Source organism: Colletotrichum acutatum (assembly GCF_030867785.1).
Source record: "Colletotrichum acutatum strain CBS 112980 chromosome Unknown BDZ83scaffold_28, whole genome shotgun sequence".
In the NCBI taxonomy this organism is placed as follows: domain Eukaryota; kingdom Fungi; phylum Ascomycota; class Sordariomycetes; order Glomerellales; family Glomerellaceae; genus Colletotrichum; species Colletotrichum acutatum.
The window spans coordinates 181,875-193,620 of NW_026849022.1; the positions used below are offsets into that span (position 1 = coordinate 181,875).

General features: G+C 54.4%; 3 protein-coding genes across 3 annotated transcripts; 2 read left to right on the top strand and 1 right to left on the bottom strand.

Moving 5' to 3' along the window:
* The first annotated feature begins 3,341 nt into the window (after window positions 1–3,341).
* BDZ83DRAFT_614397 (uncharacterized protein) lies at window positions 3,342–3,677 on the top strand. The gene has a single exon (XM_060507831.1). The coding sequence runs from the start codon at window positions 3,455–3,457 to the stop codon at window positions 3,644–3,646; it is 192 nt and encodes a 63-aa protein (XP_060366982.1). The 5' UTR covers window positions 3,342–3,454; the 3' UTR covers window positions 3,647–3,677.
* Window positions 3,678–6,047: 2,370 nt separating this feature from the next.
* BDZ83DRAFT_573392 (STE like transcription factor) lies at window positions 6,048–8,523 on the top strand (the record flags this gene model as incomplete). The annotated part of the gene is made up of 4 exons (XM_060504612.1): window positions 6,048–6,171; window positions 6,227–7,877; window positions 7,951–8,034; window positions 8,244–8,523. The coding sequence occupies 4 exons, from the start codon at window positions 6,048–6,050 to the stop codon at window positions 8,521–8,523; spliced, it is 2,139 nt and encodes a 712-aa protein (XP_060366983.1).
* Window positions 8,524–9,164: 641 nt separating this feature from the next.
* On the bottom strand, window positions 9,165–10,794 carry BDZ83DRAFT_650012 (uncharacterized protein; the record flags this gene model as incomplete). The annotated part of the gene is made up of 4 exons (XM_060510337.1): window positions 9,165–9,181; window positions 9,482–10,046; window positions 10,117–10,262; window positions 10,329–10,794. 4 exons carry the CDS (start codon window positions 10,792–10,794, stop codon window positions 9,165–9,167), a joined length of 1,194 nt encoding a protein of 397 aa, XP_060366984.1.
* Window positions 10,795–11,746: the final 952 nt, after the last annotated feature.

The following is an 11,746-nucleotide window of genomic DNA, read 5'->3' on the forward strand; positions in this document are numbered from 1 at the left end:
AAAAATAAAGGCGAGAAAAAACCTCCGCTCGCCGCTGTCGACTGGTTTTTTTTTTTCTTTCCTTCTAGAGCGTATCCGTACATTATCTCCTTCTTCATTCCCCAGTTTTTCGATTCCATGCCATGGATGATGGTGTTCCCCCCAAGGAAGCCCGTTCACTGAAATCCAGAATCCTTGCTCGGGTCCTGTGTGCCTGGCATGGTTAGCAGGAAACTCTATCGGCACACCCTACTGATGGGGGGTGGAGAGCAAGGATGGCGACAAAAGTTGCATCCCAACCCAGGGTTGAGCGCGCGACCCAATGGCACGAATAATTTTGTTTTGCACGATTTGATGCCCTTCACTGCATTTTCTGGGTCTTGGGTGGGCAAACGTCAAGGTAATGGTAAAGTTCAACGGTGCAAGCGTAATGACCTACTCCGTACGGAATCCCGCCAAAAAAATCGATGATGGGCATATCGGCACCGGGATGGAAATGAGATTCCCCTGGACTATCGAGATTAGGTCTGGCGCCCGGGTTGTTTAACCTTTGGAGAACAAGCTTAGAGAGCGTTCTGTCACGGCGTGCTGCCGCCGCCGCCCAGTATCCGTACACTACCATGACGGGGGGCCCAGCGGACACGATGGGGACTTAAGGGGGGATCTACTGCTAGCCATCTCGGGGCCTTTTACGGAGGAGGGGGGATGCGCATATTAATCCCGAGAAAGGGCAGTGGAGATGGTAGCCTTGCCTTGCGCCGCGCCGTTGACTGCCTGTTTTTGGTGAATTTCCTGGAGTATTGTGACCGGGTCCCTTTACCAGAGAGCAGAGCCCGATGAGTAGAGAGACAAGACTTCGTTTTTGTGCAAGAGAGATGCGGCGAGAGAGAGAGACACACACGCGCAGAAGAGCATTGTCCTCTCTTCACCATCCCTGACGACGACAGAAGATCCGGTCTTCCTGTTGGCCAAGGGCCAAGGGGCCAATTGGAACCAAACCCACTGATGCCCATCAAAATGGACCACTGCCGTTCATGGGCGCCGTGGACGATGTCCGCATGTCGCCCCCCCTAGCGGAAGGGAAGCCCTGACAGGAAGCAGAGCAAGGTTGCCGGCATCAATGACATGCGAGGTCCAGCATGTTAGTGGGTTGGGCTGGGTCGTTGAAGGGAGAGGGAGAGAGATGGTGGAGGGGGACTTGTTACGCAGGGACTGCCACTGACAGTGACTTTACATGTGCATTGTGCGGTTATGGAGAACAACCAGGCGCAGACAGTTATCGAAGACTCTAGGGCCTAGAGAGGAGGGCCGCGCGAGACTTGTCTGACTGTCTAACTGACTTGGCTCAGCGCGTTGAGCGAGAGTGAGAGCGCGAGACTTCCCCCTTTCCTTAGTCAACGTGAGAAAGCTGTAAAAGGCGCGAGCACAGGCAAGGGACAGACAGAGAGCGTTTTTTTATTATTTATGGACGAGCGGGAGCCAATGTCAGTGTCAGTGTCGCTGTCGCTGCCAAAGCCAGTCAGTGTTGTTGCTGTCCGCTCTGTCAGCGGTTGATGGGTTTCCTGTAATGTCCCCTTCGCTTCGAGGTGCGGGATTGCGGTGCTCTGCGTCCCGCTCTACGTATTATCCTAGGTGCTTAACACAACACTTTAGTTTTTTACTCACTTGGGTGGCCCGTTGTGTCTTGTAAGCGGTATGTAGCGATATTGCTTTGTGGACACACGAGCTTACCGGCAACTGGGGCCTACTTGTCCGGACTTCTTGTCTACATACCTAGGTGGTCCGTAGTAGCAGTCTTTGCTTGCTTGTCTGTGGCACTTCTCTCGTTTCTGCAGAATGCAATTCCCTATCCTGGACCAACTCAACTCGATCCATGATCTTAGAACGGGTCAGATAGACAGAAAGAGAACGAGAGGAACAGAGAGACAGATGAGAGAGACATTTGGCAGATGCATTGTCTCGGGGCCGCTTTACCGGCTGCAAGCGAGAGAGGTTCACCCCTGGTACAACTAAACTCAACTCAACTCTCGTCACCTCTCATCCACCACCCCTTCTTTTTTTTCCGTACCCTACATACATACACTTTCCGCCCAGATGCCCCGTGCGCACAGGAAGAGAGAGAAAGAGAGATGGAAAAAGAAGAACCAACCAACCTATCAGGCTATCAGCCAAAGCTATGCCGATTGCGAAAGCCTTTTCCTTTTCTCCCTCACCCCCGCCTCCCCCGCGGGGGGCCTGGCCTGGCGCGGAGCGCCGTTCTTCTTTCATACTCTATCTCTATCTCTCTTCTCCCTTTCTCTCTTTTTTTCAAAAGTGACTACGGATGGTGTACAGAGCCCTAGAGAGAGAGAGTCCTTTCCCACAGCGGCCAAGCGAGAACGACGGAGCCTGGATCTTCGTCAGATGGGGCTAAGAGACAGACACTTGGGAGCGGGAAAGAAAGAAAACCGTACGGATAAGCAGCGACCATCTTTCTCTTGTCTCTCAACTCTCACTCTCAAGTCTCTCTTTGGCCGCCTGGCCGTCTGGCGGGAGGAAAGGCTAGTTCCAGGTCCGGCCAATCGGCGATCCACAAAGATTCCCTGGCCACCCCCGGTCGGTACTTCCGCACGCTTTCTCTCCCCTCCATCTGGTGGTGCCGCGGTGGCCAACCCTTACGGTACAGTTTGGCTATGGGCTTTCGACTTTGACTTCCCCTCCTAGAACAGAGCCAGACAGGAACAGGGACGGCATGTCAGGAACAACAGGAACATGATCTCATGATGCTTCTGTATGGGATATGTATATACTCATCACACACGCAGGAATGGTAACACGAGGGCTCCCCGTACCAGTTGGCAGCAGCGGACTAGTCCATGACCTGGACCTGCGTCTAGTTTCCGTCCATCTACAGTTCCCGTCGATGGCTGCTAGTAGTGAAAGTACAGTTCCGACAAGTTTTTGTCAGCAACGATACCTATCCGTACAAGCAGTAGGCACTAAAAAGGCCGAGCCAGGAACCACCAGGAACCATCAGCGCTTCCACATGATTACTGTCGTACAATACTAAAGCTCTGCCGCGACGCATGGCAGAGAGAGTTAAGTACGGGATAGACAAGAGACACTGGACTCACTCAGTTGATACCTATCCACCAAAAGAAGAGCACCCAGCGCTGTTCCCCACAGCCACGCTTCATCCCACCTCAGCACTCCGTACGAATGTACGCGACAACGCCTGAGAGCCCCCGCCCCCCCAAGTGACTAATGGCTTGCAGGGGGTGCAACGGTTGATAGCAGCCTCTTCATGCCGACTTATAGCATATACCCGAGTTCCCGTCTGTCTGGCGAGTTGACTTTTCTGCAGTTTTATTGCTCTTGATTAAAAAGAATGTCCCACTCTGCTGGGTTACATGCAAGAACCTGCAACTCCGACTGTCATGATCACGCGCATTACACAGTATACTATGCACAAGACGAGAAGGGACGGGACTGATGAATGTCAACAATAACACAAGCCGTCCCCGGTTGTTGTTATTGTTGTGTGCCGGCGTGCGGGATGCATACATGTGTATTCGTAGGCATGCTAAACCGCGGGACACCCCTGGCTTGTCCCAACTCAACTTCACCCACGCATAGCAAGTCAGAGACAAGAAAAAGACAACCCAATGGCAAGACAGGTATCGGATAGGGAGGTATGGTATCCGTACCTTGCTTGCTTGACTTACTTTTTGCCTAGTCTTTCTGCATCCTCGTGCCCCCTTCACTCGTCTTTTCACCCGCTAAACCTGGACTCGTTGTCGTTGTCTCTCATTTACTCTCACTCTCACACTCTGGCTTCGCGTGTATGTGAAGGGTATCTGACCAGTGCCGTAGACAGGTAGACAGACAGACGGAGTGAATGTGTACGTGTGCGCGCGGGCGCCGCTGTCTCTCGCCCTCATTGACATTCTCCTCCGTTTCCCCTTCTGCTCCTAGTCCAGGTCCAGCGTGTGTGCGCGCGTGTGTGTCCAAGACCTGACCTAGTCTCTCGTCTTCTTTCTCTCTCTCTCTCTCTCTCTCTCATCCTCCACAAATCTCATCCACACCCGTCCACTCCCACACCCCTGTTCCGCCATCGTCCATGGTCCTAATCCTGGGAGCATATCCATGTCCACTTGCACAGTCCCAATCAGGTCCCCAGTTCCAAGGTCTCTCCGTCTCCATCCCACCACCATGACCATCTCCTCCTCTCAGTCAGAAAGTCTGGGTGCTGGCCCACTTTCGCTCTTGACTTCTTGACTTGTTGTCTTTCCACTCACGCTACCCTTGTCTGACCTAACCGGGCCTGGTGCTGGGTTTGTGGTGGTTGTGGATGGATGGGTGGACGTGGATTCTCTCTCTCTCACTCTCACTCTCATTCTCATTCTCACTCTCAGTCTGAGTCTGCTCTCCTTCTCTTCCCGCCAGTCCAGTCCCGTCCAGTCCAGGTACCACAGCAAGGTACCGGGCCCTGCTTCCTCGCTCGTCCTTCCTCCTTCCTTGACTTCTCTCCCCTCTCCACCCAACTTTCACACCCCCCTCCCCCTTCCTTTTTTTTTCTTTTTTTCTTAAACACCCTCCCCCCTCGTCCACCCGGCCGCGTCTTTGCTCTCTCTCTGCTCTGCCCTCCTTTCGATCTGCTCTGCTCATCCTGAACCCGCCCGACGGTCCAGTCACCAGTCAGTCACTCAATCACTCAGTACCAAGGTAAGTCGGGTCCTTCTGTGCTCTCAGTCTCTCTCTCTCCTCTTGCCCCCTTGGCCTTCCACCCATCGGCTACCACCATTTGGTTCACTCCCATCCGCCGCACGCCTACCCGACACCCACGCGCGCTGCTACCATACCTTAGTACCTAGTGCAGGTACCTACCTACTCACTGCCGCTGCCGCCGCTCTCTTTACTCCCACACTCCCAAGTACCTTCTCTACGAAGTACCCAAGGCAAGGGCCCCAAAAGTCCAATCCCGCGCCAGACCCAGACCAGACCACACCAGACCTTCTCACCCACTTCCTCGTCTTCCTCCTCCTCCTTCCTACCTACTCCTCCTTTCCACGACCCCCTCCCTCCCCCCCAGGCCCAAGGTACCGCGCACCACGCACACCACGCACCACCACACGCACCACCACCCAGCATACTCCGTACCCAAGAACCACTTCGCTTGACCTTGACCTGCTGGGGACCTGACCTTCTCTCTTCCTCCTCCCTTTCTCACCCCGTCCAAAATCATTAAACCCCCAGACCATCCTCCCATTCCCAAACTCTTCTGATATCTCTTTTTACAAGACTCTTCTTTTCTTCCCATCTCTCTTTTCCATTCTCTCCCTCTACTTCCCTCCCCCTTCTTCCCCTTCTCTCCTCGTCGGAGCCGCACGTACCTCCCACCCCCGTTTCTCTTGCCATCTCATCAGGACTGACCATCCCCGAGGCACATCATCCCGCCCATCGACACTTCAGACATTGCCCGTTGCACGCTTGTCCATCATCGCGAATCGCATCGCGTCAGCAAGCACCAAGCACGTCTAGTCGCCAAACCACTTCCAGTTCCTGCGCAGGGTCCCTTCGTCGAGCTTTTTCCACCTTGTTTTGCCATTGACGCACCGTCTTCCACCAACGACCCCTAATTCATTCGACCCCAAGGTTCCACTCCGAGACCGAAGGCGCCGATAAACATCAACTCAACTCACCCATCATCAACATCATCAGCACCTTGACGGTCTTGATCTGCGTAGCCGAAATCACCCATCATTCGCTTGAGGTCGAGTTTGGGTTCTGTGGTCTACAGTTGTGCCAACCAAAAAAGTTATTTCCTCCCGGGCTGGACTCGATTTAAGTCTCAAAAAATCAATCAAAAAGAAAACTAGCAACAATCCCATTACCGGGCTCATCCAACCAGGGCAGCGCCTTCAATCAGCTTTGCGAATCTCCGTCTCGCAAAACGAACACACCATTTCTTTGACTCTTCGTCACCTCCGCAATCCTGCCGAGGCGAACAACCCGCGCGACCTCGCTCTCGATCCGGTCAGACGCGACCGACACCCGTCGTCAACCCCCATCACAACCAATCCGACAGCATGTATTCACAACATGCCGCCGCGGGCATGGCCCCCCAAAAACCAGAGACCTTCATGCTGAGCACCGAGGCCCAGCAAGCCTTGCCTCATGACGCCCAGGTTGCTTTGCAACAGGTTGATAACCGTAAGTGGAAATCGCATCGGTAATTTTGGAAACTCTCAATTGACTCGTCTCCCAGTGAAATACTTCCTCATTTCTGCTCCTGTCGATTGGCAACCCGATCAGTACATCCGCAGATTTCTTCTCCCCACGGGCGAGTACGTTTCTTGCGTTCTCTGGAACAACCTTTTCCACATCTCCGGAACCGACATCGTCAGATGCCTGTCCTTCAGATTCCAGGCTTTCGGCCGGCCAGTGAAGAACTCCAAGAAGTTCGAGGAGGGCATCTTCTCCGACCTGAGAAACTTGAAGTCGGGAACCGATGCATCGCTCGAGGAGCCCAAGAGCCCCTTCCTCGACTTCCTCTACAAGAACAACTGCATTCGCACGCAAAAGAAGCAGAAGGTCTTCTACTGGTACAGCGTACCCCACGACAGACTCTTCCTCGATGCTCTCGAGCGTGACCTCAAGCGCGAGAAGATGGGCCAGGAGGCCACTACCGTCGCTGTTAGCGAGCCTGCTCTCTCATTCCAGTACGACTCGTCTCAGTCGCTCTACGAGCAACTCACCAAGGCCCAGCAGGCCAACTCCTCATCCTTCAACGCCCAGCAGGTCACCTTCTCTCAGTCTCAGTCCACCTCGCCGATCATGAGACCCATGGACAACATGCCGCCCCCGCAGATGATTCCTCAATCAGTTGCTCCCATGCAGGATGGTATGGAGTCGATGGTGCCGTACGGAGCGATGGGTATGCCTCAGCAGATGCCCCCCCAGCAGATGGTCAAGAGGGAACCCGATTTCGCTCGCGTCCAGTACAACCAGAACGGTGTCCCCATCACCCAGGGTCACCAGAGACACGCTTCGATGCCCGCCTACGGCCTTGAGTACTCTCCCGCCCCGTCATTCGTCTCTTCTCAGTACGAGGACTACAGCAACCGCGGAATCTCTTTCGAGCCCATCACCCCTCCCCAGCAGGCCTTGGGCATGGCCGCCGAGCCCGCCTACATCGCCAACGAGGAGACCGGCCTGTACACCGCCATCCCCGACCACATGGGCGGCAACGTCAACGGCCTCAACGGCATGATCCAGCTTCCCCCCTCCAACCTCGCCGGCCCTCAGTTCTCGAGAGCTTATGGCTCAAACAACGTCTACTCTGTTATTGAAGGATCCCCCACCTACAAGCAGAGGAGGCGGCGTTCGTCCATCCCGCCGTCAATGTCGGCCATTGCCGCTGCCACTGCCCAAGCGCAGGCACAGGCTGCCGCTCAGCAACAGCAGCACCAACAACACCAACAGCAGCACAGACCCTCGGATCTCCGGCGGTCGGTCTCTGCATCCGTCGGTCCTGTGGCTGAAGGCGACGAATCTGCAGACAACTCCCCGCCCGGCCTTGCCTACAGCAGCTCCGCCATGTCCATGGTAAGCCAGCAGCACAAGGAGATGCTGGACCTGTCCCGGCACGGCACTCCGCTGTCCACTGTCGAGGGCAGCCCCGCTCTCAACCCCATGTCCCTCCAGCAGCAAGACTACTCCCACCTCCAACACGATGACATGTCCGGTGATGGTTCTATGAACGGTGCTCCCCGGCCAGGCATGCAGGGCCCCAACGGCGTCGTTCGCAGAGCCCGCTCCGCGACTGTCATGGAACTTGGTCCCTACCCCCAGAAGTCCCACTCCTGCCCTATTCCCACGTGTGGTCGTCTCTTCAAGAGATTAGAGCACCTCAAGAGGTAAGAACCAGACTCGATTTTATTTGTGATCAACCAAAAAAACGACCTGCCTGAAATCTGACCAAACCTCCAGACACGTGAGAACACATACACAAGAAAGACCCTACATCTGCCCTTATTGTAGCAAGGCATTCTCCAGATCAGACAACCTAGCACAGTATGCCCCAACTTTCCTTCATCTCATTTCCTTTGTCATTTCCTTTGTCAAGAAAGATGTAATGTGGAGCGAGACCCCAAACGATGAAAACCAACGTCCAAACCGCCGCGCCACAACACAGACTTCATCATCATCACTACGCAGCCACCAACTTTTAGGGGGGAATCAACCTCGTCGCATAGCATGGACTGACTCTGATGTTTTCACAGACACAAGCGTACCCATGACCGTGGTGAGAACGGCGAGGCTGCTCTCAACTTTTCCGGCGAGGAGGAGGAAGAGTACTCTGGCGAGGACCAGCTCGGTTCCCTCGAGGAGGCATCGCCCAACTCCGAGAACGCCTACGTCACCGCTTCGCTCAACGGTGTTGCCAACGGCTCGACACCGCCGACATCGAACGGCATGGCGCAATCGTTCAACAGCTTGCAGACGCTTAGCATGCCGATGACCATTAGCCAACCGGCAGTGAACGCGAGCGCCATCATGTGAGAGACGACGCCTCACGAGCTTCGGCTCTCATTACGACTGGAGTTACGTTTCCTTCGACACGGTGTTACTTAGAGGGCGGCATGGCTATGACAAAGGTTCGGAATGGGTCAGGGACTTTTTCTTTTTTCTCCATCCATCCAGAAGATGGATTTTGGCACGCGTTAGCGACTGGACAATTGCTCCTTTGGCTCCGGGCGAATTTTTATTTATTTATTTCAGTTTCAGTTTCATGTGTTCAGCATTGAGTCTGGCCGTTGGTCTCAGACACCAAAAAGGAAACTCGCACACATAGAGGTACGTACGGAGAGACTGGGAAGATCTCGACGTACGAAGGTACCCGTCGAAAAGGGAGATTTTATGCATGAGCTTAGGGTCGATATGCGAAGAAGAGAAACGACTCGCACATGTATATATAGTTTGTTTCTTTTTCCTTTGTGCTGGAGAGGCATAGTTGAGAAGAGCACACTTGCCAGAAGGCCAGATGATACCAGGGGGAGAAGACTGCCGAGTATTTCTTGGACTTCTCGACAGGGCTTGCCACGAAACAATAAGCAGAGTCTCGAATGTTGATTCACCTTGACCGCATCGTCCAGTTCCGGTTCCTCGCCAGTGATGTATGCTCAAATGTGTCTTGCTCAGCATCAACTATCATGAGGACCTACACGGACCTACGGTGAACGGTTACGCCCATGCTAGCAAATGGAAATGTATCAAGACCCAGTCACGTATACGCACTTGAGCGTTATGGACGGAGAGCAAACAATTTGCGTAAAGCTTTGTCTCTTTTAAGATCTACTGCCTCGAAAAAGGCTATGATCCGCTGCCGACGTAAGGCACCTATTACTGTAGGTACATCAGGGCTCTAAAGTCATCCGGCATGGTAAATCGTCAATCTACCTCCTCCCGCGGCCTCCCCTACCACCACTACCACCACCTCTCCCTCCCCTTCCGCCCCGACCTCCACGTCCACCACCGCGACCGCCGCCGCCGCCCTCGATATTCCGAACATCCCTCTCGCTCAACCTCAGCTCAGCGCCTCTCATCCTTCCAACATCAAGCCCATCGAGCCCCCTCTGTCCAAACCGACCACCGCTCTCCTTCTTCGTCGCCTTCTTGGGCGCCTCCCTCTCCAACACGATGCCATTCTCCCGCGCCGTCTTCCTGCGCTTCTCCTCGCGCTTGGCCGTGCTGGCGACGATGCCCTTGCGCATCGCCATGGGCATTTTCTCCTGGACAAAGATTGACTTCACGCCTGAGACGCCCTGCGCGCCGGCGAGGGACTGGGTGCGCAGGTCCGTCTGGCGCTGGCGGAGTTTTCCCTCGGAGTTGGAGGCCGCGTTGGATGGGTTGGAGAAGGGGGAGACGGCGTGGCGGGCGAGGAGGTGGGATTCGGAGAGGAGGCGTTGGAGGGCGAGGTCGTTTGCGAGCATGGACTTGTCGTTTTCGTCGTCTGGGTCGTCGGGGGTTTGTGCTGCTGTGAGGGAGGTTGGGGAGGGGTCTGTTTGGGAGGGGGGTTTGGAGGACTGTGAGGAGTAGGGGTTAGTGAGATGTCGAGATGTGAAGATGAGAGAAGGGGGGGGGGGGGAGACATACCATGAAGGCCTTGAGTTCGCGCTTGCTCATGCTGACGACGGGTGGGGCGTTGGATTTGGTGTGGTCTACGACCTCGACGACGGGGTTCTCGTCAATGTCGTCGTAGGAGACGTCGCTGTCCTCGTCGTAGTCGTCTTCTGTTGAACCTCTCGTTAGTGAATGGTCTTCTTCATGGGCGTTTCTAGACTTCGCGCCCAGCCGGTTTGACTTACCCTCGTCGCCAGAGAGACCACTCCACTCCTCTCCCTCACCCTCCTCACCATCGGCGCCCTCGTCCTCAAAGATGTCCTCTTCGCCTTCGTCTTCTTCCTCGTCACTTCCGCTCGCGCTGTCCTCCTCCTCCTCCTCTTCGGCCTTGGCCTTGCTCTTCTTGCGCTTCGGCGCGCTCTTCTCTTCGATTGGTGTAAACTGCGCCTCAAAATGCCGTCTGAAAATCTCTTGTGCGTCCAGCATGGATGTATCCTCCTCCTCTTCAGCCTTTCTCGCCTTCGTCTTCTTGGTGGTCGTCTTCTTCTTCGTCGCTGTTGCTGCGGCGGTGGCAGACTTCTTGAGCCCCTCGGTGCTCTTCTTCTTTTTCAATGCCGGTGAAGCAGTCTGGCTTGATGCCGTCGCAGTGGGCTTGCTCGTCTTGGTGGTCGACGCTGAGGGCGCCTTGCGCTTTCCGAGGACCGAGGCCATGTTTCGCGGTCGCAGTTGGTGACCGAAGCTTTCAGCTTTGCGCTTGTTGCTCTTAATTCTCTTACTTCCTCGAAGAAGCAAGTACGGAATATTGTGTGGATATGACGGGCGTCTCGGATTCGTTGCTTGCGACTGATAGCAGCGGTCGTAGCTTCGTTGTCGTGCTACAGTTGTTGCAGCATTGTTGTAAGGGGAAAAAAAAGTCCTTCAGCAACCGAAACTTGCAGACTGCCTAGCTTATCGCGACAATCTTGAAAATTTCAGCGGGTCCGAGAAGAGGTCCCTTTTCTCAGCCTCGCCTAGCCTGTGGCTGGAGAACATCCCCTCATTGGCTGCAGCCTACACCATATTAATAAGGATGGAGGGGATCAAAGACGTCGACAGACGTCAAAGCTCCTTGTCAGCCTTGGTGGGATGCCATCCCCCCTCTACCATCCAGTATTAACTATTGGATGTGACGAATATAGTTGCGCAGTTGAACATTTCGTCTAAGTCACCTTTGAGAGTTCGCCTCCCATAGCTCAACAACATGAGATGAAAGAATTTCCCTAGACACTTGCGCGCACAGCTGTCTCTAGAGGAAAACGAAAAGAAAGTTTCCTTGGATCTGACACATCTTGCGACAAGAGACTATCTCTAGTTCCCTAAGTGCCAAGGATAGCCCACATCCAATGGACCAGATGAAACCATCACCCGGACGGACTGACAGTTCATCAGGGCCTTCCTATGGTTGATCACCTACCTCCATAAACACATTGCTTAATAGCCAACTAAACTTGCGAGTGCGCTATGCTGTTCGTAGGTCGACACACCACCGCCAGCCATGTGCTCACACGCCATGCGCCAAAGAAACAAAGGGGAAGAGAACAAAATAGGTACTTATAACACCAAACTAACTCTGCTTGTGACAATCACTGCTTGCTATCCATCCCAAAGACCCCGTTTTCATCAC

Excerpts from the sequence above, each read along its gene's own strand:
- BDZ83DRAFT_614397 (XM_060507831.1), top strand. The coding sequence starts at position 3,455 with ATGTCAACAATAACACAAGCCGTCCCCGGTTGTTGTTATTGTTGTGTG.